Genomic DNA, 27,878 nt, shown 5'->3' with positions numbered 1-27,878 from the left:
CTCCATTCACTAGTTTATTGAGATTTGGGGAGCTCCTTCCCCAAGAGACACCACAGTGCAAAAGGGACGCTACCTCCCACCCCATAGGACCATCTTCCATCTCAACAGTCAGGGGTGCCTTCCTTTGGTCAGGATTCTCACCGAATATCCACTGGAAGCAGCTCCCCAAACCCGCCCCCATTTCTTCTCCTTTCTTTCCCCCAGAAAAACACAAAACCAAAGGGAGCACTCTTGGGAGAGGACGATTGTGAGTGTGGACCGAGGGTGGTCCATGAGCGCAAAGGAGAGGCTGGAGAGTGCGAGCGGAAACCAAGTGTGACAAAGAGAGGATGTGGGCAGCCACACCAAACATGAATTGGGGAAAAGTGCGTAACAGTGGCCAGGGTGGGTGCATATGACTCTGTTAGAAGAACAGAATGATTTTAAGGTGCAGGAAGAAGAGGGTACGCGAGGCACCACGAGGGCACACAGGGAAAGTGCATGGATAAGCTTGGATGTGTGCACACAGGGAAGACATGCTAGACAAATGGCACACGCCCACCCACACATGCCCTCACGAGGACACACCCATGACCATGAGAGGGGCACACACAGCCCTGAGGGAAGGGAATACAATGGAGCACATGCGGCCACAGGAAGGGTGGAGAAAGCACGTGTGAAACGCGTGCGCACACAGGAGCCTGTGCAGTGGGAACGAGCAGGGGAGGGGAGGATGAATGTGTGTCTGGCAGAGAGGAGAATGTGAGCCTTGGCAACAAGAATGAGTGCCCTGCAGAAGCAAAATTCAAGAGGAACAAAACTTGTGGTTGTGTGGAAGGGCAAGTGGGTTGGAAGGAGATTAGGATGGTGCGAGAAATGGCCAGGCCCTGTTAGGGTAGAGAGAGCACTCTGGGGAGACCCCTGCTGGATGGGAGCAGAGCACAAAGGCAAGGGAGCTGTGGGGTTGCCGTGGCAACGAGACAGAGGAAAAGAAAAGGGTGTATGTAGTGAGGCTGCTGAGGAGCCAGTGAGTGAGAAGCTTCAGGCCAGGTACAAACTAGGTTATGAAGTAGAGATAGAAAATCATACGAACGAATGAGAGAACAGGGCCTGGCTCCGGGAGTACTGGAGACCCAGAAAACCCCGGGGCTTGCAGAGGGGCAGGTATTTACAAGAGGTGGGACGGAGTAGTGTTCTTCCCACCTGGGGCTGGTATCCCCTGCTTCCTCCCAACCCCCTCCCCTTCTCCCTCTCCCTCTCCCTCCGCCTATTGGCCTGTCTCCCCTTACACCGCCCTCACTTGTAAAGCAAGTGGACTCGACTCCCATCACAGCTAAGCCGGTCGGGGGGCTCAGGGGGCCCCCTGGGCAGGGCCCCCGAGGGGTCTGGGGGTGTCGGAGGGTGACGCCGGGAGCGGAGCTGCTGCCGGGACTGGAGCTGATGGCGCAGTTCAGAGACTCGCTCCTCTTTCTGGAGGAAGAAAACAATTGGGCGAGTGGGAGACAGGAAGTCAGGAAGGGCTGGGGGAGGGAAAGAGAGGCAGAGGAAACTGTGTGGGAGACGCAGGGGCAGACTGGCAGAAGAAAGTAACGCGAGGCATGGGGGAAAGAACAGGGAGAGCCGAAAGAATACAGTGGGGCACCAGGTGAAGGAAAGAGATCAGGGAGACACAGGGGCTGGGGGGAGGGGACACAGGTCCGTGCACACAGCTTGAGCACCCCCCAGCCTGACACTGCGCTGGCCTCTAGCTACAGCGGGGGCACAGTGGACACCCTGGGGACCTGCCCAGACCCCTCTCACTGGAGGGTACACTCAAGGCCCGCAGCCAGCCACCCCCAGCCCAGGGCCACCCCCTCGGCTCCTCCACAGGTGAAGCCAACCGTGCAGCTGTGCTCCAGAGCCGCCCCCACCTGCCCCCACCTGCCGAGGCTAGCACCCGATTTTACCTGAGGCCAGCGCCACCCTTTCCCCTTCCCTGTCCTCCTCCGCTCACTCCCTGGCCGCTTGTCTCCTGAGACCCTCCCTTGGTAAACCACAGGCTCCGGAAGGCTGATCTCAGACTCTGCCTCCAGAAGCCGGACCTGAGACGTGGGCCTCCCCGACCCGCCACCAGCCCTGCCTTCACCGCACACCTCAGCAATGATCTTCTCCAGTTCACGGTTCTCCTTCTCCAACAGCCGGGACTTCTCCTCCTCGTTGTTGTTGGTCGAGGACCCCGTCTTCATGGTGTCCTGCGCCTCTGACTGCCACTCCCCTCGGGTAATCAGCCTGCGCATCTGGGGGTGGAGGTTAGGGGCATGGATGGCCGAGCAGGGACTGTGTCAGTGCTTAGCTGACGCTGGCTTGCAGTTGAAAAGAACGAAAACAAGAGGAACAAGCTGGGCCCGAAACAAGGGATGAAGTGGGAGGAGGGGACATGTGACGAAGGCATGGAGGGGACACGGGCTGGAGAGGGTGGGAGGACACCCAGAATCACACCTTGGGCACGAAGAGCACAACCAGGGTGATGTACGAGGAGAAAACTATGGCGAGAGAGGCAAAGGCGAAGGCCGCATCCTGCTGGCTGGACAGGATCATGGTGACCGGAGCCGTGATGAGACACAGGACCTGGGGGCAGAACATGTTTGGGGTCGCAGATCTGCCGGCTCAGACGAGAGCCGAGGTCTTTCCCCGGGAGAGAGTCTATGGTGACAGGTTCCTGGGGAAGTTTCCATTTGAAAAGGACCCAAAGTCAGGATCGTCCTCAACTCTAGGTTGAGAAGAATGCCAAACAAACTGTTCCAACCCAGCTTCAGCTCTAGGTCAACCCCTCCCTCAAGGCAGGAGCTCCCAGGACCTCTATACACACATCAGAGTCCCCGAGAGCCAGTCCCTGGGCATCCCTGACAGGAAATCTCGACCCAGATTCCAGCCTGTGAACCACAGACAAGTAATTTCACCTGTTTCTGCTTCCTCATCTATCTAGTGGGGATGCTAATATCCACTTCACTGGGTGGCTGTATGAAGATTAATGTGTGCTTTATAGACTGTAAAGTGCTTAACAAATCCGAGACATTAAAAAACGTTTGAAGACTTCCACCCAGCTGACCCCACATCTGGCACCTGATTCGTCCCAGGCCACTCCACCTGGGTTGCTATAGTCCGTCCCCAGGGTCGATGCCAGGGGTCCGGGGAGCTCACCGCCACATTGTAGATGGCCATGCCCACAGCCCGGTGGTCGTTGATCTTCTCGGTGGACACACTCTTGGTCTCATAAGCAAGAAAGATACCCAGCAGCAGCAGGAGCCCCTTGTAGCCATAGAAAATGCCTAGGATGGCAGGAGAGGGTCACGCGGGCGACCAGACCTTCAGGCTGCACTCACTCCCCTGCTCTCTGTGCTCTCCACCTGCTGTTACTCCTCCTGGTCGCCTCACAAGGAAAAGGGGGCCTCCTCTCCAATCCACCCGTTCTGACCTAGCACACCCCTCCCTGTCCGCTGCCCCCACTGTCCACCCAACTCGCCCCGACCTCACTCACACAGTGTCTCACTCCCTTATTCTCCAGGTGGGAAGACGGCTTTCCACACTGAGGGTAGGTTTGCCATTTGTGCTCATAGGTCAGAGGGATGCTAAAAAGGCCAAAGGGGGCCTGACCCCTCACAGCCCCGGTCTTACTTCAGGGAGCTGACCAGACAGAGATGGTGTCAGGTCTGGAGATGAGGGTGAGGCATCATCACTGATCCCTCTGATGAATCCAAGCTCTGCCTCATCCCTGCGTTAGACCTAAGCTCCTCACGCAAAAGACCAACTCTCCCCATTCTCAGAAAAGATTAGTGCAATGACAAACAGGAGGCCATTCGCACTGGGTGCACGTGAGCTCTCTGCCTTTTTCCAAAGACACTTCTCCCTCCAAAGCTACTGTCCCTGCCCCACCACCCCCTGCCTTAGTGGCATCTTCCCCCACGTCCCACACACCAAGCCATGTATTCATCTTCTTGGAGCTGCAGTGCTCCAGCTGGGGCAAAATAGACACGTCGATATCTTCCTTCGGTTCCTCCTTGGCAAAAGTCTAAGGGAGAGACAGGGCCACAGGAAAGACGGTTGCCATCCTCCCCTTCCCACCTCTGCTCAATCCCTGACTCCCAACTCTGCCCCCTCTTTCTGATGAGATCCTCAATTCTGATGCCAGATCCCGGGAGCATTTGCCTAAACACCTTAAAAGTGCTTGTTCCCCCACTTTCCATGATATCTGAAGTCTGCACATCCTGCCAGCTCCCCACCACTTCCTTTCTTCAGAGGAATCCAGAGCCTCTGGTGCAGCTCCCTCCAGGAAGGAGGTAGAGCTGCTGAGAGGCACTGGGCTGGAAAACACCTCCCACGAGTGGCTCTTCTCCTCAAGACCACATGCAGCGCCGGAGCCCCCCCTCGGCCTCCTGACCACAGGGCCTTCTCCCAAGCGGTACCTCAATGGTCCGGTGCAAAGGGTCCACGATCTGCCAGGTGGCGAGGGTGAGGACGTCCATGCCCACCAGCAGGCCCACCGTGGCATATAGCTTCCAGGGCTCCAGGGTCTGGGTGAACACACGGAGTACAGGCGTGTTGGGGTGGGGGTCCTCCAAACCCCGAGAGCCAAGGCGCTAGGGACCGAGGCATCGGAAGCAGCTCACCTTCCTCCACTCCTTCTTTTCCTCCTTCTTTGTGAAGACCGTGTGGACCCACCAGATCTTGGTGAACATGGAGCCGTAGCCCAGGCTAAAGCCCAGACCCAGGAGCCAGAGGCGGGCCTAGGAAAGGAGAGAGGGCAGGAAAGAACAGGGCGGGGCAACAGGTGGGACTGTGCCAGGATGGGGCAGGCTGTAGGAGGGCACAGATGACAAGGAAGGCGGGACGCAGCCGGTAGGGGGGCCGGGGGGAAGGGGAGCAGCGGGGTGGTGGCGAGTCTCCCTACCTTTCACAAATTCCTCCCATCCACCTTTGCTACTTTGCCACCTGGGTGATCGTGCTAAAAGACTGGGTTTTAGTCACTTCTGACTGCTCTCCAGTGCCTACAGGTGAACACCTCCTGATGTGTTCACAGCCTGAACACCTCCAGATGTGGCAAGAGGCCTTTCACAACACGGTCCCACCTAAATTCCCAGGCTCATCTCCCCCCAGGCCCTCACCTGCCCCGTGCTCCAGCCCTGCTGAACTGCTCATTTGCTCGCCCTCACCCTTGAGTCTTTGCTACCCATAGGATGCTCCCTCTGCTCCTGGAGTAACCATCCTTTATTTCTCCAGCTGACAAAATCCCCTGCATCCTTCACTATTCAAATGCCGCCTTTGGTGAGGTCCGCCCAGCTACTCTGACAGTGAGCTGCTTTCTCTTTGCTCCCACAGCAGAAGCCTCTCATATGTCACTGCAGCTAATTGTCTGCTCTCCCACTGCATTAGGTCTCACCGGGGACAGAGAGCCTCTGAGGAACTGTAGGTGTATGTGTGCACAAATGCCATGTGCGTGATCAGGACAGGCACAGGGCAGAGGAGAAAGGAGTAAGGAGGGGCAGGGAAAAGGGTGGGTGTTTCCCACCAGCATAAGAGAGAACCAAACCAATACTGTTGCTGAAGCAGCCCCAGAACCTTCCACGTACCAAGAGTCCCACAAGGCCTCCTCCCTGTGTGAGAGTGGTCCCTTCCCCCAGCTCTCCTTGCTGTTGGTTCAGATCCCCACCTCCGTCCTTCCGAACCACAACTAAGGCTCCCACGGGAAGTCCCCAGTTCTTGTTCTCAGCCCCCATGCCACAGACAGGCCACCATTGTCCAAGGGTTCTCTGCGCAAGACCCCCTTCCTTCGCCTTCGATACCTTCCCCCTCTTCTCTGCAAGACATGCCATGGCAACCTTGGAACTGACAAGCGAGCTCCAGAATGAAAACTTCTGGAGGCACAGAAAGAAGGGACGGAGCCAGACAGAGACCAGAGGGGCGATGCCAGGAGAAGGAACTGGTACAAGGGTCAGGGAAAGACAAGGAGAAGGACAGGCAGGGGATGGCGCATCACAGAAGGCACTCCTGAGGGGCCGGGAGAGCCATGCTCTGCAAGGGACCTGCCACCCCCTCCTCACCTGGCAGACGAAGGGGAACTGGCTTCTCCCGATGTGGTAACCATCCAGCCCGAGGGGGAAGACGGCAGCTAACGCCAGAGAGCAGCCCACAGCAGTCAGATTATTCAGGTTGGGCTGTGAGTTCTGGATGTAACTAGGGCAGAGGCAGAGGCAGAGGGTGGGAGAGGGAGAAGAGCAGAATTACCCCTCCTCTCCAGGGAGGCTCAGCTCCCCAAACGCCCTACAAGGGCCTGACCCCAACCTCAGGGCCGCGGGCAGAGGAAGGCAGGTTTGGAGCAGGCAGCGGAGCCTCGAGAGACAAAGCCAGCTGGGTCGTGGCGGGGCTGCAGAGGGCTTCCTGCACGGGACCCCGCCACACACAATCTATTAGAGCCGTACACTGTGCTACCCGGTCCCAAAGGCTTTTTTTTTTTTTTTTCCCGTTAGTTGCTTTGGAGCAAGGATGGGAGTTATAGCTGGTTTCTCCTTTTTTGTTCCCATTGGTCACTGGGAAAGCAATAATTCAGAGTGGAAACCTCAAGGATGCACAGCCTCAGAAGCTACACAGTTTCCTTCTCACTCCCTTCAAGCAAATGACTGTTATCTTGGAGAAGCAGAAAGGACAGGGAAATGTCAGAAGAGAAACTTACCGGACATGGGAGTTATAGATGTTAAAGGACAGACAGACAACAGCTAGGACAATGCCCAGGCTGGAGAGAACGGATACGGAGATAAAGAGTTTCTGTGACAGGAAGCGGAACGTCTTGATGACCAAGGTCTGGTCAGCTGGGGGGGACCCTCCTGCATGGCACAGGGGAGGGGGACGAGAAAGGAGGGAGGACAAAGGGATGAAGGTGGGACGGGAGAAAGGGAAGAAGGACAAAGCTGCTGATGGGCACCCAGGTCTTAGCTCTGAGGACAGGAGACCCTAACTGCCCTGAATAGGGGCCGCTGCAGGTCAAATGCTCTTTGATGCTGGGGCTCTTAGGAAACAATCAGAAATGAGACTAGAAGATGGAGCTAGAAGCTGAGCTGTATCACTGAAGTTGTAGTCTTTTTTTTTTTTTCGTTACTGTTTGTTCTTTGTGTTTTTCTGTCTTTCTTGTGGCAAAGGAAAACAGAGGGGAAAGAAGGGGATACTGAGAAATAAATGGTATGAGGTCTCTTACAACTCAAATCCAAAGCTGCAAAAGACAATCATAGAACCATGAAGCTAAAGTCCCTCAAAGTACCGAGTCTGGCCTCCTAACCTCAGGAGGAAATTTTTTTCAAAAATGGATCCGTGATTTTACTGCTGTCGGGGCGATATTCCCAAAGGTGTTTTTCAGTTATTATTAAAGGGAAGCTCAAACTTGTCAAAGAGTTCAAAAAAAGGAAAAAAAAAAAAAAGACTAATTTCAATTTGCTTAGCTTTTTTTAAAAAAAGCGTAATTTAGGCCATGAAGCATTTATAGCAATACAGACACTGTCCTAAATTCAAATTATAAAAAAAATTTCCAAACTCCAGCAGTACTGAGAACTACTAGATTTCAGCTGGGCAGGGCAGATGGCAGCTGTCTTCCACGGCTGTGTCTCCCCTCCCTCCTCAAGATGCCAAACCTTTGTTTGATCAATAGAGCCCTCCTTTCGCCCACCTCGAGTATCTTTCCCACTTCCTATCATTTAGCTCACCAAGCACACAAAGAACATAATTGCTTCCTTTTTCTCTTTAAAAAGCACATTTCAGCAGAAGACAATTCAATGAGGTTTTGCAGCCTCTCCTACAGTTTAAGCAACCATTTTCCTATCAAAGCTGAAGAGGCAACTCTAGGATTAAAGTAGCTGGTTTAGATACCTCAAGTCACCAGAACATCTGGGAAACCCAAATGGAGTTTCCATTTCCCACCCCCTGCCTCTAATCCCCAGTCATCCCAGCAAGGTACTATTTTTAAGAGTGCATTGCTACCAACCGCCTATTCCCTCTCCAAATACACCAGTCTCCCCTACCCACGTCTTGGTGGTTTTATTCCCTTTCTCTGAAACCCAGCCCCTGGCCCATCTCCCGGCATATTTCAACCTAATGGCACCTACCACCCCACCCTCATTCAAACACCATTTTTCTGAATTGTTCAGAGGGGCTGAAGGAAAGTATAAACAGGATCCACTTACCAATCCACTTATCCGTTTTGGACCAGGAAAGGTCATCCTTGGTGCTGTCATAATAGCCAATCTTCTTGTAGCTGCCACCTGGATGGACGATCATAGGAGTGACCACAGGTAGGTGAAGAGCCGATCCCAGGCATTCTCAACCTCCCACTTCCCTCAAGTAGTTCTCCATGGCCGTATCTGATTTTCCCTTCACCTGAGCCCCTGAAGGATACTTGGGAGGACCTGGGGGTCACTTGAATCAGCAATCTGACTTAAAAGCACTATAGGGTGGATTCCAAGGCAACGCAAACAAATAAGAGTATCTTATATGCTTAAAGCCCTTCAGTGAAGAAGGCTGTACAGTATGTCTGCCACCCATTCCACAGGCTCACACCTCAGCAAGATGTCTCTCACTGTGATTCTGGCTTCTAAACCTTTCAACGTGTTTCTGCTTATTCCCCCTCTCATGATAGACAGAATCACAGGATCTATTTTCCCAGAGGCTTTCATTTTAATTTTAGAAATTTCTCTTCCGTTGACTTGGCTTCTAATTCCTTAGACAAGTTGCATCTGCCTCTTAAAAAGCCACGAAGTGAAATTCAGTCACTCCTAAGATTTCTAGAGCTGCCCCAGTTACCATAACTCTCCCTTCTAAAGCCAATTCACACCCCTTTGACCATGACTGAAGTCTATTCCCTCTTGTCCTGGTTACAAAGAAGATCTGACAGGGTGTGGGAGGTGGGGGGAAGGAAAGAAAGAAACTTTTCACAGGAGGCCAAGAAATGGTTCTTTTGGCCCTGCTCTAAGAGGCTGAGATGGGGGTGGAGTTGAAAAACGAATTCAGAAGTTTTGCAAATACGTGAAGTGCGCTAAGGTATAAGAAAATATCATCTAGAAAAGCCAAACTATACGCACTACAGAAAAATTAGAAATAATTATTTACAAATCAAGGAAATGCAGTGGATTCCCTTTAAAAATAGAAGGTTTCCCCGATTCGGCTTTTCTTGAGTCCATGAGTGTGCCACTAACAATTCATGAACCCCTCAACTCAAGCCACCGAAGGGAAATCTTTCAAATCAAAATGGGGGCCACTGGGGAAGGAGAGTGGCTGTTTTCAATCTGCATGCACAACCACTGCAACTCAGAGAAACCCACCCATAGCTAAGCTTTTTATTATCATTATTATTATTATTACTATTATTATTATTTAGAAGCTTGATGAAAACAATTAGAGGAGCGGGCAGGAGGTAGGGAGGCACGAAGGCAATCTTTTGATGTCTCCTCCTGGTGTTCTCCTCCCAGACGGTGCCCTAGCCCGGCCCCAGCCTGGCCCCCGACCTCCCCGTTCCCTCACCCCCCAGTGCTCACCCTGTAGCTGCTCGATGAGCGTCCACGCCATCCGAGAGCCACTGGCATCAAACACCACATGGCCCTGAGGGGGAGAAACATGTGGAGGAAGGCAAAGTGATAAAAGCAAGAGCAAAAAAGAACATCAGGAACTCTTTGAATCCTTATGTTTTTGATGTAATCGAGCTTCTGAATGAATTCTATTTATGGCATTTGCCTGCATATAGGACATACCCCAGATGCCTATACCCTAGATTTTAGAAACATTATTCTTTTGAAAAGAAGCTTCACCCAGGAGATTTGAATGGGAAAAATCCCCAGATAGAGCACCAGGGGACCTGGCTTCTGGCTGTGTGACCCGAGAAAGCCACCAAATCCCTCTGGACGCTGTTTTCCCCCACTTTAAAAGGAATAAGTAGATGATCTTTCACGCTGTTTCCTCTTTTAAAATCCTATAATTTTCATCTGACTCATAAATATCGGGACTGAAGAGAAGTGAGGGGAGAGGTTGAAAGAAACGGAATATACCATTTCCCTTCTAGCCTTCCACGGGGCTTTCTGGTTTGGGGGCTCCTACTTCCCCGGTCTGAGACCGATTATTGCAGAGAGGTAAATGAGAAAGACAGAACGCATGTCTCCAGGAGAAGGAGCTGGGAGGGGTCTCTCTGGATGGGAGGACAGAGGCAAGTGAGGGGCTGCTGTAACTCACGGAAACACCCTCGAAGGACGAGGAGTTCATTGCCCGGTAGATTTGGTCTGTTATGGTCTGGTTGTTGTAGTTGAAGTCTTCCAGGCGCACTCCTGAACGGCCACCCCCTCCAGACGTCTTGTTCAGGGCCAATGCCAAGGCCCAGATGGCATCATAGGCCAGGGGTGCCTCCTGGAAGCCTCCCGTCTCCTCAGGGTGTCTTTTTAGTCGTTTGGTCAGTTTCTCCACAAACTCCTGGGACGTCTGGGGAGGGAAGAACAGGAGGAAAGGATTGGAGTCGGGGTGGGCTTCTGATTCTGCTCCGGCACTTCGACTTGAAAGGATGGTTTGCGTGCACGTTGTCAGATTGAGAGTATGTACATTCAACATCTTTAACTATACCCACGTGTCTGTCTCAGATCAGAAGCTACTAGACTAGAGCGGGAGTTAGCTGGGTCCGATGGCCTTAGTGTGCGCAGCTGCTAGCTCAGAACTGCAAGCAGAGAAGTTTAATAAATAGATGCTCTGCATAGTGAACAGCAAAGGACAGAAAGCAGAGAGGGCAAAGCAAAGACCTGGCTACGCCAGTGGCCGGTGGCAGCGTTGGTGTTCTGTCAGCCTTCAGACTTTCCCAATAGAGCTGACGCAGGAACTAACAGCTCCTCCAATTCTGAAAGAGCCCGGAAAAGGTGACACCACAGCCTTCCTCACTCTGTCAACCAGGAAGATTTTTCTTTAGCATGCTAACTTCCTGCCAACCTCGCGTGCTTTCAGTTCACTGTCTCTTGGAGGGTTTTCAGAAGACTTGGGACTGCAGGAACACCCTTCACACATTTGAAGTCAATTATTCAATCCTTACCCACACCCTTCCCAACCCTCCGTCTTTTTTTTCCAAGAAAGCTAAAAAGAATAATAGCTCCTTTAGCTCTGCCATGAAATGGATCAAGAGACCTGAATTTCTATACCTGGCAGTAACATTGTTTAGCTAAATGACTGTAAGTAAATTGCTTCCGTTTTTGGAAACGTCTTCCATATAATGGGGAAAATCACTTCTGCCCTTCTTTATCTCCCAGAAACTGTACGAGGAAAGGTTCAGTGGCCACCTCTTGGCATGGCACAGGTAATACACAGGGGCATTACACAACTCTGTTTAGATTTGGAATTTATTAAAATACAAACATACTCTAATGAAGAAATGAATAGATGAATGAAGAATACATATAAATCTTTGTTCCTGGTGCCCTGCCCACTTTTCCTTCTTTTCAACTTTCTGGAGACACGGGGGAGTGGGAAATGCAAAGGACGGGCAGTGTGGTGCAGTGGAAGCAGCCTGGGCTTTGAAGACAGGAAGGCCTGGGCTCTACTCCCCTTGAGGACAGGACCAGGTTCCATTCTGCTCTTAAACCTCAGCATCCAGCACTATGCCCAGCCCATTCTGGACAAATAATAAGTGTCTATAGATTAGGGCAGTGAAAATGCTCTGTTTGGTGGGTACATGTCATTATACATTTATCCAAACCCACCCAATGTAAAACACCAAGTGAGCCCTCATGTAAGCAATGGACTTTGAGTGTCAATGATATATCACCGTAGGTTCATCAGCTATAACCACTCTGTTGGGAAAAGCTGATAATGGGGGAAGCTATCAATGAGTGAAGCAGGGAGCAGACAGGAAATCTCTGTACCTTCCTCTAAATGGTGCTGTGAACTTAATCTGCTTCCAAAAAATTGTCTTTAAGAAAAATGTCCATTGGATGGATAACTGGAAGGATGGCTTCTAATTCTAACTAATCCACCTACCTGCTATATAATCTGAAACAAGTTATTAAACCTCACTATGTAGTTATTCAGCTTTAAAATGGGAATAATATTAACTACCTTGAAGAGTTATTATAAGGATGAAATAACAACATGTATAAAATGCTGGGTATAAAGTAAGTTACATTTTCTCTTTCAACTTCATTTTTGTTACTAACATTGAAATCTATAATTCCAGCTCAGTATTTCAAGTCCTGAATCTCCAACTGTCTCTAAGGCATTTGTAACTATATAATCAATAACCTGAAATTATAAGTATCTAAGAATAAGCTCTGTTTTTCCAACACTCCCCAGTTTATAAGATTGAAACCTTAGAATCACCTTAGACTCTTTGAAATCTCCAAGTCCTCTTAATTCTTTTGTTGAAATGTTTCATTAATATCACCACTCCTTAAACAGAATAATGTTAATCATAATAATAGCTAACATTTATATTGGCCTTACATATATCAACTTATTAAATTCTCAAATAATCCAATGAGGTAAATACTATTATATGCCCATTTTAGAAAGAGATAAGGAGACTAAGACACAGAACAGTTTCACTTGCCTGAGGTTATACTGCTAGTGGAAGAGCTGGGATTTAAACCCATTCAAAGTCCATACTCTTCCAACTACCCTACACTGTCTCTGTAAGCTGAAATGTCTCTCTCCGAGAGCACCCGTTGACAGACATTAGATAGCCTGAGACTTTCTGAGTCATGCTTCAGCCTCCAAGTCCATCCGACCTTCAGTTCAAAGTAAACACTGCATCCAAAAATCACCCAGATGGGAAGAGAATCATCTGCTCCGCATGTCACCGTCCCCTGCCCGGATCCTCATACTCTGCTGGCTCCAGGTCACTAACACACTTGGCCACTGGGGGCACCACTGTCCCCACCCATGACTAAAATTACCAAAAAATCTCTCCCCTTTGGGTCAGCAAAGATGGTTGTAAATTTTCAAATGCAAATGTTACAAGGCGGCTTAAGGAAAACTGAACAACACAAATTCTGCAACCCATAGAAATTAGTGAAATGACCAAGTACAAATTTGCGACCCTAAATTTTTAACAGCCCTGTCTGGCTGTCTCTCTGCATGAGAATAGGTGCCCAACGGTGATCTAAAATGTGTATCCTGAGGTGGATTTTTATTTTCTATCATACCCAGGTCTGACGGGACCTCTATCCCAATCAGAATCTACTGACAATCTTACCCCCAGGTGTGCTGCCTCGTACCTGATCTCTAGTACAGCTCCAACCCAGAGCTACTTTTCTCCGAAACCACTCTAATCCACTCTCCCGTATCTGGCTCCTAAAAACTCTTTCTCTAGACCAGAGTTTCTCAATCTCTGCACTGTTGCCATTTTGAGCGGGATAATCTTTTGTTGTAGGGACGATCCTATGCATTGCAGGTTGATTAGAAGCATTCCTGGCCTACTCATTAGATACCAGTTGTGACAACCAAAATTGTCCCTAAACATTGCAACCTCTGATTGAAAACCACCGCCCTAAGCGTCCCCAAAGTGTGTTCCCCAGACCAGTAGCATCTACATCCCCAGGGAGCCCGTTGAAATGTGAAGCCCCTGTCCCCACCCCAGACCCACTGAATCAGAACTTCCAAGGGAAAAGCCCAGTTGTGGTTCTGACAGAAGCTAAAGTTTGAGAACTACTGATCTAAACATAAGGCCATCCTTACAGAGTGAAGGCAACTCTGCTTCTTTTCTAAATCTCCTTGACTCTGGGCCATAGACTCGACCCTTGCTTCTGGTTCACTTCTCTTGGTCCTATTTGATTCATCTACAACCTCTTCTCTAGTCAATTGTTAAGATGGCATCTACCCTCTGAAAACTCTTGGCCTCTTCACCTGGCATTTTAGGCTACTGAGCAGGCCTAGCAGTAGCTCTAGACCTCAAAGGCAGACACCATCTTTCTCTAGAGATGAAGAGCCAGAAAGAGACCCTCCAGCTCATCCTGTTCAAAAGCCCAGAAGTCCCCCTATACCCCCAACCAAATCCTTGTGTCCTATCAGGAGCTCCTCTAGTTCCCTGCTATGGGGCAGAAGCCACTATTGGCAGGTCCTGGGCTCAGGGTACCAACAAGCCGTTCTGGCTTTGATTACCAGCTCCTCTACCTCCACAGGTTCTCAGGGACAACTCACTTCTCAGGTGCTCTACAGGGAAGTGATCTTGCAGAATTTTTCCATCGTATTTTTCAACCAAGATCCCTTGGAAATGTCCCAGGACAGTATCCATGATCAGAGTACCTGTGGCAACTGACCTTTTCATCACAATCCACGGCAGAATAAAATTCCTGGATTTTATTTCTCCCTTGCTCAAAAACTGTCATCTGCTAAACAGTGTTAGCTGATAAAAGTACAAGCTTGTTAGTGAGACTTCAGGGTTTTCCATGGGAGGTGATAGAGCAGAGGGTTTGGAGTTAGATTCAACTAGAATTCAATTCCAGCTTCACCACTCAGTAGCTGGTGACCTGCAATAAATCACTTAACCTCTCTGAGTCTCAATTTCCTGGTCTATAAAATGGAAATGAAAAGTCTACATCAGAGTATTGCAATGAGGATCACTGAAATCATGTATCTAAGCTCCTGGTTTTATTACTACAACTTTTAACAAATAAGATATTAGGGTGGCTTTACAGTCATTCACTCACCCCTAGCATGCTCTCCAAAGCAGGTATTCCAGACCTGGGGCTACACTTGGAATAATAAGCAGACACATAGGTTGCCCTTATCAAGCTCACCCAAGATTCTCGTACTCTTTAAGATGCAGTGCAGAGCAAGAAAGCGGTCTCCCCGCCACACCACACCCTACTCACTTGTGCCCCTCACCTGTAGGCTGATTCCCACACCAGAGAGTGTGTCTTTTAGCTCCACGTCTGTCACTAACCAGCTATCTGGGGCTAACTGGTTTCAAAAGTCCCTTCTAGGGCTTCCCTGGTGGCGCAGTGGTTGGGAGTCCGCCTGCCAATGCAGGGGACGCGGGTTCGTGCCCCGGTCTGGGAGGATCCCACGTGCCGCGGAGCGGCCGGGCCCGTGAGCCATGGCCGATGAGCCTGCGCGTCCGGAGCCTGTGCTCCGCAATGGGAGAGGCCACAGCAGGAGGGGCCCGCATACCGCAAAAAAAAAAAAAAAAAAAGTCCCTTCTACTTCTAAAATTCTAAAAGAGAATCATTAAAAAAGCATCAGAAGCCAAGCTAATTGAGTATCAGTCAGGAGTGAATATTAAGCAACTCTAAAGTGCTCTGAAGTCACCAAGAAAATAAAACGAATTTTTGCCCAGGAACAGCGCTCCTATAAAGGTGTGCTTGCAGATGCAGCATCTATATTGTCATTAACGCCTCTCCCTCATTTGACTTCTTGCCGACTGCTCCTTATTTCCATGGTAACAGCTCTGCAACTCATCAGGGGCCCACTGAACACACCACTCTCATAACTCTCTCTTTTCTGCCCAAGGAAGTCACAGCAGAGGTGGAATCCACAGGAAACGCGATGCAAACAAGTTCTGGGTAGGCAGAGGCCCCTTGCCTTCCTAGACCTCCAAACTCCATACCTGTTCCCCTCACCTAAGAGACCCCTTCAGTCCCCTCCATCTGCCCAGGTGCCAGCTTCCAAGTCCTCACACACTCACCATGTTGGAAATGCTGCGGGTGTTGGCAGGGTTCAGCATGACAATCTCAGTGGTGATGTGGCCCTCCACCGCCTCGGTCATCTCGTCCACTGTGCAGTTGATGGACGGGTCATAGATCTTGAACCAATTGTCGGCATACCACCCGATGAGGAACCAGACGTACTTCTTCCCGAAGAGCCGCTCCTTGTACACCTGAATGCAGAGGAGGAGCGGGGCTGGGTCTTTGTTTTGTTTCTTTGTCTTATCTCACTTGACACTATGCAGCCTCTTCAGATTCAGAGAAGAGCAGAGAATTGAAACAAGAAATCTACAAGTCTGGGGGTAGTAGGGAAGGCTGGACTCCTCCTCCTTCTAAGTGCCTCCCCAGCCTCTATTTTTAAGTGGTCTTTTCCAGCCAGGCAGGGAAGATGGGATTCACAGGCTCCTCCAGAAACACAAAGCGATAGGAAAATAAGACCTGGAGAGAGTGTCACATGTGTGAGAAGACAAGGTGTGGAGTCAGAGCCAACAGACAGGGATTTCGTATTAATCCTCACCTCCGATCATTCGTTCAGAGATGCAGAGGGGACAGCCCAGGAGACACCCAAGGCAAAGAGCCCACCCAGTGCCCCTCCATCCTCAGATTCCAACTCCACCTCACAAAAAACTTTCCGGGCTTCGGTCTCATAGAAAAGTCCCACGATGATCCGGGCGTCTTGGCGCTACAGAATGGAGAGAGAACAGAGCTTCTGAGGGACGCCAGAAGGGACTAAGCCAAGCACTTTCACAGCTTTGATTTCCTGTCCCTAAGTGCTTAGTGCAGGGTTCTGTTCAATGGGTAGTAGATAAATGTCAGCCAGAAGATGGAGCTAAACTTCCCCAGGAGATGCTATTGCCTCACAGAATCGAAATTATGTGGCATGATGCAGGTGTTAGCTAATGCTACAACGGTAATAAATTGCAATAGATTAGTGTACCAAATCAACACATTGTACTTTATTTTTTTTTTTTGGCCTGCAGGCATGTGGGATCTTGTGGGACCTTAGTTCCCTGACCAGGGATCAAAACCACGCCCCCTGCAGTGGGAGCACTGGAAGCGCGGAGTCTTAACCCCTGAACCTCCGGGGAGGTTCCAACACGTTGTACTTCTTAAACTTACGCAATGTCATATGTCAATTATACCTCAATACCAAAAAAAAACAAAAACAAAACCTGTCCCTGCGTGACTCTCCTTTCCAACCCACCACTGTTTTCCCCACCCAGACCCTTGCAGGCTGGGCCCATCACCCCCTGCCATCCCACCTTAAGGTTTTTGACGGGCACAGCTGGATCTGAGAAGAAACTCTGACGGAAAGTAATCTCGATTCCAGCCTCCTTTACCCGTTCCTCCAGGTCGTCCAGAGTCTTGGGTGGCGATGAGGAGCAAATAGAAAAGACACAGGGTGCACAAAGGAGTAAAGACCGGAGGTAGTACAGGGGGCTGCGTTCTCAGAGCAAAGGAAGAGCCGTTCTGAACCTCCCTTCAACAGCCCTGTCCCCGGTGGGGAGAGTTCGAAGGAAAGCATCTGGAGTCTTAAGATGTAGCTTCCAGCTGGGAAGGTGCTTGGTGAGCCCCTCCTGAGGATCTGTGCCCAGGGAAGTCACCCCATCACCCCACTCCTACCTGACAGCCAAAATGGGGGAAAGGAAAAGAGAGGAACCAGAAAAGACGAGGCAGGGTCTAGTACAGGCAGGATGATGTCAACCTCAAGAGGCAAGTGGGCAGACAGACAAAGGCTCAGAGAATGTCCTGAGTCACTGAGAGAAGGTTGGGGGGAGGATTAAAGAGCCACTGAACACGAGAGTGAATAGAGGACCCAAAGAACAGAACTAAAGAGAGGGAGCAGACTGTCTTCTCTGGGTACAGAGCCAGGTGTTTCCTTTCTTCCCCCACAAGTCTCCCTCTTCCCCTCCACCTCTCCTTGCATGTCCGCATCTCTGAATCAATTACCAGACCATGTACATGCATGCGTCTGTCTGCCTCTTTCTTCTCTCTTCTCTCCTTCTCCCTCCGTCCTCCCTCTCTCTTCCCTCTCTTCTCTTCACACACGCCCACCACCTCCCCTTGAGTGCCTCTGGAATCTACTACTTCCACAGGTTCTTATCTCATATTCTCTCCCTTATCATGCCTCAACTTTAGAGTGAACCTACTTTAATAGAACTGGGTCACTTGGAATCTCTCTGTCTGCGGGACAGAGCCTCAAAGCAGGAAGAAAAAAAAAAAAAATCCTAAAACCAGAAAGTTGGAGAGGGTCCCAGAAACTCAACTTGTTCATTCCTCCGGCTACAGGAAGAACATGCACTTAACCCACTCGGAATGTGGGGTTTTGATAAAGAATCAAGGACTTTGCCCCCCCAATGAATCCCGTGTCACATCTCTCTGTGCTGGGATTTGAGCAAAGGCTCCCTTCACCCTGTGCCTCCTCACCGAGGTGAAGACCTCAGTGGTCTGCTGGATGGTGGCGATCTTCTTCCAGCCCCACTTTTCGAAGAGTTTCACCCGGGTAGGATTATGGAGTGTGGCTGACGGGTGAGTTCGGAAGAACGTAGGAAAGCGTTGCCGGTTTGACAGGGCCGGTGAACTGGAGCCATAGGAAAGCTACGAGAGATGGGGACAGGATGGCGTGTTTACGGCAGCCTCACTAAGAGCTGCCGAGAATTCCTTCAACCCCTCCCCGCCTCTGGGATTCTCTCACTCTATCCAAGTCTCCCTACCTCTGCCCAAGGAAAAGTGATTCTCAAAAGCCCCCTCCATCAGGGTGCCCTTTCACTGAGCTGACTTCCACTCCTTCTGATGGAGAGCAGGTCAGCTGCAGCCCTGGCAGGCCAGTGTTGCTAGGAGGCCAACTAGCTCAGGTCTGCAAAGGACTCTATCTCGGAAGTGGGCCCGCTGTGGTCTGCAATACCCGCCCTCTTTAGTACAGCCCAGGGGACAGCCCCACCTTCTGGCCCCCAGGGCCTTGCTTACCACAATGAGGTTCCACATCCTGGCAGCCTCGGCCACGAGCGTGGACACGGAGCTGCAGCCAGGCATGAGGATGATCTTGATAGGGTCATTGTAGAGCAGCTCGTACAGGTACTTGGTGGCTTGGCCTGGGTCACACTGAACGAGGAGGACGGGGATGAGGGAAGCTCCCCCAGGGCTCCTACCCTCCCTGCAACACCTACTCTTTTCTTTTCCCCCAACAACCTAGTTACTTCCCCCACTACCTATCCCTCTGCTGAAACCCTTTTGTCATTATCACCATTTCTTCTCCTTCCTGAGTCTCCTTTCCCCTCATTCGTGAAACACCCTTCTCTGTCTTCCACCTGGCGCCTTACCCACATCCTCTCCTGCACACCCCCCATCAGTGTGTATGCAAACACTGCCTTCCCTCCTTTCAGCGCATCCTCAGACATCCCCTAGCCTACCTTTGCTCCATCACCCCGCCCCCTTTCCCCAGGTTTCTATGCTCCAAACATCTGTGAGTAGAAAAGAGTCTGCAGGAATATGAATAAATTTTTCCTCAAGTCCCCAGACAGCCTCCTTAAAGCCATATTATGAAGAGTCCTCCCTCACCTCTGCAAACTCCCTCTCCCACCTACTATTTTTTCTCCCTCTTCTTTTTTCAGGGCTAGAGATAAATAAACAGGAGAGAACAGGGACAGGACCACCAGGGGGTCCTGGCTCAGCGGATCCACGTCCTCCTGCTGGGCTCTGACATTTGACGGGTGCATTAGAAAAAAAAGACATTCAGGGGCAAAAGGGGGTGGGGAGAAACAAGGATGAGGGAAGAGCTGGGGAGAATAAATAGAATGGGATGCTCAAGAAACCAGATGCTTTTAGGGGTGCCTGAAAGAGAAGAATGGAGCTGGGAAAGTAAACAAGGCGCTGGAGGGGAGGAGGGGAGGAGGGGAAGTGAGGGGAGGAAGAGCCAGCCATGGAGCTCCCACTGCCTGTTCCCCTCCTGCTGAAATATGACATTTCAGAAGCTGCTGGAGCCCCAAACGAAGTGGGGAAGAAATGGAAGCCAGTGGGGAGCCAGGGCAGAGGGGACAGACAGGAGACAGAGGGGACTGGGGAGGGTGATATGGGGGTGGGGGGCAAGCAGAAGGAAATAAAGAAGGCCCCCTAGGGCCTGCTCGCTTCCCACTGAGGCCTGACATTTGGGACACGGTGGGAAGTTGGAGAAGGGGGAGCCAGGGGAGGCTGGCCCAAAGAACCAGCTCCCTGCTGCCCGCCCACCCACACCCCTGCTAAGGGCAGCGCTCAGTGTCTGCTCCACTGCGCGTTTGGAAGGTTCTGCATCCCTCCCACTTGGGCATCTTTGTGTATCTTTACCATTCTCACGTCCCACCTTCCCGCATCTAACACTCCAGATCCTGCCCCCAGCTTCTCCCAAGGGCCCTCTGTGGCCCTCTCTTTCTTGTCTGAAGAGAAGGTTAATAGAAACAATGAGGACAGATAAGAACACATAAGATACAGGCAAACAGGGCAATGTAGGCTACTCCAGTGTCTCTCCTGTCTCCTCATTCCTTCCCGACCTTCTCTTACACCCCTTTCCCCTTCCACGCCCTATTCATCACCGCACATCCCTTGCGCCGCGTGATTCTCACCCCCTCTCCAATAGACTTCCTCCGCTGCTGCTCTCGCAAGGAGCAAGGATCCGGATTTGCAGGCAGGAAACGACACTTTCCAGTTTGTCTGCCTTTCCATCTCCCCCTCGCTGCCTCTGCTATTTTCTCTTCCAGCCCCCCTTCTCTTGGGTCCCCATCTGCTCCCCAACACCTCCAGGGAATCACCTGTCATGGTGCATGAGTTTCAGCTCACACCCAGGGCTCCCCTAGCTCCCTTCAATCCCCTGTTCTAAAGCCTGCACCCATCCCTCCCTGTCCCTCTCCCCATACTCCCCCCAACCCCCGTAGCCAGTTACCTCTCTTGCTCTCCTAAGCTTGACTCCTCCACGGGATCTGACCCTCTTTCTCTTCCTGCCTCTCCTACCCTAACTAATTCTTTTGCTGTGCCCTGCGGCCCTTCCTATAGGCATCCTGGGGTTAGCTTCATGGGATTTTGACTGGAAAAAGTGCAGATCCTTGGGACTCATCCCTGACCAAGGATTTAGAACCTGTATTTTTAACAAACTCCTCTGGGGATGCTTAGGTACACTGAAGTTTGAGAATCACTGTAAAAGCATCAGAAGGGATTCAAAGTTCCCTAAGAGTCCTTGTGCTGTCTTCTCCCCAAGCGCCCTATCTTCAACCCCGCTTCTGCCCGCTCCTTCCTCACATACCTATATCTAGGTGTAGAGTGCTGTTCTAAAGAACGAATATAAATCCTCAGTCCACCCCAGGTGTTATATCACCAAGGGCTCCCCTCTGTACTCTTTCACTCTCCCCCAATCCCTTAAGTCTCCGGGGCCTCCTATGAGAGAAGATAGATTTGAGGTCCCAAATCGCCTTCCTTCCATGTGCCACATCCTTCCCCCATACTCCCAATCATTCATGTAGGGGATAGGGGTGGGAAAGGAATCTTGCAGGACTATCCCCTACTACCCCTGGACCCAAATTTTCTTACTTTCCCCCCCTCCCTCTTCCCCACCCCCTAACCCTACATCCCATTTCCCTTCTCACATCTCAGAGGCCACAGTGCTGCAGGGAAGACACTTAGGAGCCGAGTTCCACATGATGCCCCAGGGTCTCTCCCCAGGGTCTCTCCCCAGGGTCTCTCGCTGTCCCCAGCCCTCCTCCTGGTCCCCCTTCCCCACTGCCATTCTTTCCTGTTCTCTTTCTCTTCCTTGCGTCCCGACTCTTCACCATCCCCATGCTCTGCGGGGGCTCCTGTGTGGACCTGTAATCACATCATTTTCCTAGTGCCTCTGCCCATCCCTTGACCATTAGCCTTCCCCAACCATAATATGCCATATAGTCCCACAATCCAGGAATCTGCGACAGGGCTGGGGATGAAGGGATGAGAAAGAGTCAGGTAGGGACCACAGCTACCTTGCTGTTTGTTGTGATAAATAAACTAGAGCGCTCAAGTCCCTCCAAATTTTGCTCATTGGGTCCCTATTCCTTCCAGCTCCGACCTGCTGCCAAGATTTACCTTGTTACCATGGTAAATGTAAACCCCAGATCCAGCTCCCGCCTCATTCCCTCCATCCCCCAACCCATCCCAGGGTTAGTTTACTCTCTGGAGGAACTGGATCAGCTCATACCCCAAACCCATCCCCAGTTTCTCCAACCACCCCGCAACCCGGCACTTCCAAGGGTCTCCGGGAGCACAAGGGTCAGCCTTGCAGCGTGATTAACCACCTTGAACCCCTAGACCCTCATCTTGAACCTCCAGCCCTTGAGACTCTCCCCGAGCTCGCGCACCCCCAGCCTGTCTTCTGCTAGTCACACATGGGAGGGGTCTGCCTGGCAACCCCAGGAGCGACTCACGCTAAGGTACATGCAGCTGGCCCCCTGCCCCCCACCTCCCACCCACTCCCATGTCCGGGGCTACCTTGCTGTCGTGGTGGATGAGCTTGAGCTCATAGTCCGGCAGGATGTCCCTGCGGCTGTTCACGTCCTCCAGCGCCATCTCCACCGCGGGCTGGCAGGCCTGGCCCCCCGGCCAGCCCCCGCTCATGGGAAACAGCGCCCCGATGTACACCGCGCGCCGTTCTGAGGAGGGGTGCGGGGGGACCCGCGGGTGAGGCCGCGGGAGATGAGGGGAGTGGGAGGCCCACACCGGAGCCACCCCCGCCGCCATCACCACCAGGAGCGGCAGTGGCCACCCCAGCCGGGGAGAGGGGAGCCCCGGACCCATGGCAGGGGGCGGGGGTGGCTGCTGGGGGAGGAGGAGGAGCTCAGGGGGGACACTTCTCCCGGGGAGGGCTGCTGAGGGGATGTCGGGGAAGCGCCTCCATCCCTGGTTTTGTGCGGAGGAGGGGGACAGGGCCTCGGGGAAGCAGGGGAGGTTGGCTTCGTACGGCCCCCACGGCTCTAGCTCCCGCCACCGCCACCGCCACCGCCACCGCGGACTCTCCTCGCGGACTGACTGACCGACCGAGGGGAGGAGGAGGAGGGAGATGCAGGGCTGGGAGGGGGCTCTGACGTCAAGGGCGGCGCGCGGCAGCCGGGGTGGGGGGGCAGAGTTAGGGAGGGAGGAAGCGGGCGGGGATGGAGGCGAGCGCTGCTGTGGGAACCACAGTGTGAGAGGAGGGGAGGAGAGGGAGGATGCGACCCCTAGGGTGAAAGAGATGGAGGAGGAAGGGAAGGATCCCACCTAAGGGAACATTGGTGGAGGAACGAGGCGAAGGGGCGTGCCGGGAGGGCGGGGTGGGCGGAGGCAGCCGCGGGAGGCTGAAGCCACGAGAGGCGAGCGATGGAGAAGGGGAGGACGAGAGTGGGACGCGAGAGAAAAGGGGCTGGCGCCTAAGCGTCTTAATGGGGGTGTGAATAGCTGGGGTGAAGGACTGAGGGTGGTGAGGGAGAGGGCGATGGGAAAGGTTTTGGAGACAGAGGGAGAGCTGGGTGGGGAAGAGGGAGGGCCGTGGTACAGGGGGAGGTGATGGGGGTAGAGGAAGGGAACACGGGGCTCGGTGGACAGAGGCTGAGAAAGGGTGCTGGGAGAAGGAACTGAGATAAAAGAGAAGGGGAAGGGCGTAGGGAAGGAAAGGATGTGGGGAGGAGCTGAAGAAGGGAGAGTGAGGCCTGGCAATGGGTGAGATGGCTGGGCCAGGCTGATGGAGTCAGCAGGTGAAATCCTAGGAAGGGGGCAGGCAGGGAAAGGTTCCAGAGAAGGTCGGAAGGAACCCCACAGGGGAGGACGAGGTGGAAGCTCCGGGTCTCCCAGCACTCTGCCGCCCCCTGCTGGGGCTCTGCCATTAGGCCGAAGCGGAGTCTGGGAGGAGGCGGAGCCGAGGGGCGTGCAGCCAAGCGGGGAGATGGGAGGGACCGCAGCCTCGCAGAAAACCGGGACTGGAGGCTGGAAACAGGTAGGGAAAGAAAGGGCCAGCCGCGTACTGGGGTGGGTGGGGGAAGGTGGGGGAGGAATGGGAAGGATGCGAACTCATAGCCTAGGGGCAGAATCCCTGGGGGTGGAGGGTGAAGAGTGAAGGGTAAGGGGATTGCTGTGCACGCGATGAGGGTTTCCGATCTCACCTGAGTGTGGCGTTCGATTCACTGGCAGCAGGAAAGACGGGGATCAGAGAAGAGTTACCAGTGGTGCCCAGCTTCCCAGGCCTGATCCCCAGCCCCCTCCCACACCTGTCCATGCCGAAGAAGACCGGGGTGGGGGGGGTGGGGAGCAGAAGCCTGCGTTTCTGAGGGGAAGGTGCCTGGGGATAAGAGCAAGGTGGGGCTGTGGGTCAGGACTTGTTGGTTTTCTTTTATTGCTCATAGGACAACAGAATTTGAGACAGGTGTGCCAACAGCTAAAACATGGGCAGATCCTGGTTTTGTGGAGCCTAAATATTATAAAATTTGGGGGTCTCTCTTTAAGTGAAAAAAATTACAAATGCAATTGATTTGAAACTATTGCTGTTAAAATATCTTACTTTTGCAATTTTTACAAAAACCTATGACCATGTGAACACATTATTAGAACCTTCTACATTATTCGAGCACAAGAAGAAGCCTGTGTAAGTGAGGAACCCTGGAGCTTAAACTTCATTAGCTTCGTAGTAAATCCACCCCTGGCTGGGAGTCCCACTTTCCAGAATGGAATGGTAAACTACAAGCAGAATAATTAAGTGAGGAAAGCCAGGTCCAAGGATCTTGAAAGGTAGAGTGTCTACAAAGGTAGAGGAAGCATGAAGTATGCCTGCATCCCAGGAGAGAAGACTGCAGAGGGAGAATCTGGGTGCCCAGGAAAGGGGGAAGTCCGCAGAACTAGATGGAAAAAAGGGGGTGGTGGACACAAGACGGATTCCCTTGGGGAATGATGGAGGTTGTCCAGGAGGTATAGAAAAGGACTGTCCTCTTCCCACCCCATCCCTTGGTTGCCCTTAATACTCTGACAATTCTGCCCCCACTTTTAAGTCTTTAAAATTTTTACCCTGATAATTTTCCACCCCGGATAGTCTTTTCAATATTATTGATTTTTCTAAATATGATATATGATTTATTGCTGAGTCTTTACAATAATTCAGGTATATAATGAAGGGAGAGGGATCAATTCTAGAAGAAGGTTATGCATAGAAAGTTCTAAGTTTCGAGAAAGGAACTGAGGCTGGGGAAAACTGGAGTAGTTAAACCTTAAGAAGGGTGATGGAGGGAGAGATTCACAGGAAAGGAGAAAATGTGAGACCCAAGGATTGGGAGCACGGGGAAGATATTAAAAAAGAGAAAGGTAAAGGAAGGAAGCCACCAGCATAGATAAAGTGGACACGGGGGACTGCAGCAGCAAGTTTGAGGCAGGTGGATGGAGGAAAGTGTTAAGCATTCACCTCTACCTCCCCCATGCCCCCCATTTTGTATAGCACCCTATGTTTCCCCACCATCCATTCCCACCCCGCTCCCATCCTCTGACAAGCGTCCTCATCTGCTGCATGCAGGCAGCTGTTCCCCTCACCCTGGCAGTGGGGCTTGGGGGTGCTCCACTGGCCCTGACTACAGATGCTCCGGGAGCTGCCCACCAGATGGAAGTCGGAGTCACACCGGAAATCCACCCGGGCTCCGTCCAGAGCTGGGAGGTCCCCACCCGTCAGGAAAACCTTCCCATTTTCCAGGGTCAAATAAGACTTGGAGCAGATTCGGACTGTGGAGACAGGAAAATAGAGACAGGCGAGTTGGAGAAGACTCCTTCCCCCTAGGGAGCAGGGAGGGGGCTCAGATTTGAGTTTGGGTCCACAAGCGTCCTACTCTGCAGGAAAGCACGTGTTAAAAGGATTAGCTTCTCTATAGCCGCCACTCCTCCCTTAACCCTGTAAGCATCCACGCATTCCAAAAAACAGAAAAAGAAAAGAAAAAGCATTTCCATCCTAGGAACCCGAGATGGAGCTATAAGCACATAAAATGGGACCTCTTCAGAGTCAGCTACAGTGGGCGGTTCTTTGGCTTTGAAATGTGTGGCTGTATGTAACTTTAGATGCACAGTCAGATTTGCCTTATTATCGTTGGCTTATACTCATGTTAAACTGGGTTTTAGTTTGGGGGTATATGGTCTCTCCGTTGGAGACAAGTATTCGAAAATGTGATGAAATCATTTTAGAATATTTTTGCATAATCTGCCACTAATAATCCTCAAAGAGACTAACTCACAAGATGAATAACCAAGTTATTTTCTCAAATGGGCAGTGGCCTAATGAAGGGAGGATGAAATAAAATGCGCAGGCTGCTAACTTTGCTGCCTGCAACTGCACACAGCAAAGCCCCTCTTCCATAGTAGTTGTTCAATAAATGTACTTGTGAATTTAGTTACACTGGATTTACAGTGCTGACTTGCAAGCAATGATGCTAAGTTTGAGACAGGAAGAAGAATTCGCTTGAAGAGGAGAGGGGCTTTGAGAGGCTACTCACCACAGCGGCTGGGTGTGTCCATATCTGTCCAGGAGCCGTTGGCCAGGCACTTGCGGACCTTGGGCCCCACGACCTCGCGCTCCCCCCGGCACACATACTCAATCTCATAGTCCACGGGCAGGAAGTTGATAGCCTTCACCTGGTCTCGAGTCAGGCCCCTGTACCTGATGCCCCCTTCCCAGGGCGGGTGTATGATCTGGCAACCTGAGGGGGTGAGTCCAGAGGCAGGCGGAAAGAGAGGGATGGTGGGGAAAAAGGAAAAGGCAGAGTCAGCAGCGGGAGGCAGGGGAGGGTAGGGCGTGGTCAACGGGCAGGTGGAGGACAAAGGGGATGGGATGAGGTGCGAGAGGGTGAGAGTGGGGAGGGGTACAGACCCTGGGCGGAAGGACACAACGTAATGAGCCAGGGTCAAGGAGCTCACAAGTGGGAAGGGAAGGGTGCTGGTTGGGGTAATGGAGAAAAGTAACTAAGAAATCGTGAAAGGGTATGCTATGCGAGTGAGTTTGCTAAGAAAGGCTAAAGGAGAATCTGAGTTGAATTAGCGTGGGGGGGGGGGTCTTACAAGGCCACCTGGGCAGCAAGGTGGGACCAAGGAAAAGGCGGAACTGAGGTAACAATGGGGGGCCCAGAAAGAGGGGCGGGGCTGAGGGAATAATGCGGGGTCACAGAAAGGGGGCCTAGTGTGGTAACCGGGGGCCAGAGAAACGGGTGCTGGGTAATAATGCGGGGTGATGGAAAAGAGGTCAGGAGTAGTAAAGTGGGGCCGAGGAGACGGGGCTGCCAGGCCGGGATACTACGTAGGGCCGACGGGATAGTAGAGGGGATGTGAGGAAAGGGGGAGTGGAGTGGAGGGGTGCCCGAGGTCGCCGGAGAAGGGTGCACCTTCCGAGGTGGCGTTGGGGGCCTGCGCCCCGCCCGCGCCCGGGGGGCGGAGGAAGAGTGGCGCCAGCGGCAGCAGCGGCAGCAGCAGCAGCATCTGAGTGAGAGGCGGCCGTGAGGACCGGACCGAGCCCCGCCGGCGCTGGCCCGGACCCGGGAGGCGGCCCGGCCTCCCTCCGGTCGCCTCCCGGGCTCCGACCCGGCTCAGCCCGGGGACCCGAAAAGCGCCCCGTGGAGGAGGCGGGGGCGGAGCCCGGCGCGGGGTGGGGGGAGAGGAGGAGAGAGAGCCTGTCCCCACCCTCCTCCTGCCTCCCTCGGCCCCCCCCACCCTCCCGGGACTCCACCTCTCACCACCTCCTCTCCCCCGGCCCCCGCGGCTCGCCGGAGCCCGGCTTCCCCACGCTCCCCGGATCGGCCGCCTCGCCGCTCCCGGTTCCTTCCCCGCCGCTCCTCTTCTCCCGCGGCCCCCCGACCCCCGGCTCGGCCCTCCCCGCGCGCCCCTCTCCAAGCACTGCCTCCCCCGGGCCCTGGCTCTTACCTCGGCGCTCCGGCCCAGCTCCCCGGCTCTCCCGGGCCTCAAGGCCCCAGGCCCCGCCGCTCCTCCCCGCTCCCCCCTCCTCTCTCTTCCACCTTCCCCCTCCTCCCGACCCTCCTCCCCGCGAATCCGGGCTCCTCGCCGGCCAGGGTCTCTCCTCCTCTTTCACCTCCCCCAAACCCCACCCCCGTCTCTCCTTCCCCGGGGCAGCGGCGGCCGCGGGAGCGGGGAGCCGGGAGGGAAGGAGGCGGCGCCGGGGACCGGGGAACGCTCCCGGGCGGAGGGAAGAAGGAGGGTGCGGGAGGAGACAGGGCGGGGGGA

At 52.7% G+C, this 27,878-nt stretch overlaps 1 protein-coding gene across 5 annotated transcripts; it reads right to left on the bottom strand.

Moving 5' to 3' along the window:
* On the bottom strand, positions 1 to 27,878 carry GABBR1 (gamma-aminobutyric acid type B receptor subunit 1). Of its 5 annotated transcripts, none has more exons than XM_032649755.1 (23): positions 27,561 to 27,878; positions 27,026 to 27,119; positions 26,144 to 26,347; positions 25,197 to 25,382; positions 23,786 to 23,806; positions 22,143 to 22,303; positions 18,627 to 18,761; positions 18,087 to 18,257; positions 16,922 to 17,023; positions 16,276 to 16,341; positions 15,641 to 15,832; positions 10,219 to 10,461; positions 9,531 to 9,594; positions 8,184 to 8,261; positions 6,686 to 6,836; positions 6,057 to 6,189; positions 4,626 to 4,742; positions 4,422 to 4,529; positions 3,934 to 4,027; positions 3,160 to 3,287; positions 2,458 to 2,586; positions 2,112 to 2,255; positions 1 to 1,449 (listed from the first exon to the last, which is right to left on the bottom strand). In XM_032649755.1, exons 2-23 carry the CDS (start codon positions 27,117 to 27,119, stop codon positions 1,276 to 1,278), a joined length of 2,895 nt encoding a protein of 964 aa, XP_032505646.1. In that variant the 5' UTR covers positions 27,561 to 27,878; the 3' UTR covers positions 1 to 1,275. The 5 variants fall into 5 exon arrangements, with proteins under 5 accessions (XP_032505646.1, XP_032505649.1, XP_032505650.1 ...); XM_032649758.1 differs by having other exon boundaries at positions 25,261 to 25,382; positions 27,561 to 27,836; XM_032649756.1 differs by lacking the exon at positions 25,197 to 25,382 and having other exon boundaries at positions 2 to 1,449; positions 27,561 to 27,836.

The sequence above is a fragment of the Phocoena sinus genome, chromosome 11, assembly GCF_008692025.1.
Source record: "Phocoena sinus isolate mPhoSin1 chromosome 11, mPhoSin1.pri, whole genome shotgun sequence".
NCBI classification, from domain to species: domain Eukaryota; kingdom Metazoa; phylum Chordata; class Mammalia; order Artiodactyla; family Phocoenidae; genus Phocoena; species Phocoena sinus.
The sequence above is the reverse complement of the archived record's forward strand: the minus strand, read 5'-3'. Positions and strand labels throughout refer to the sequence as shown.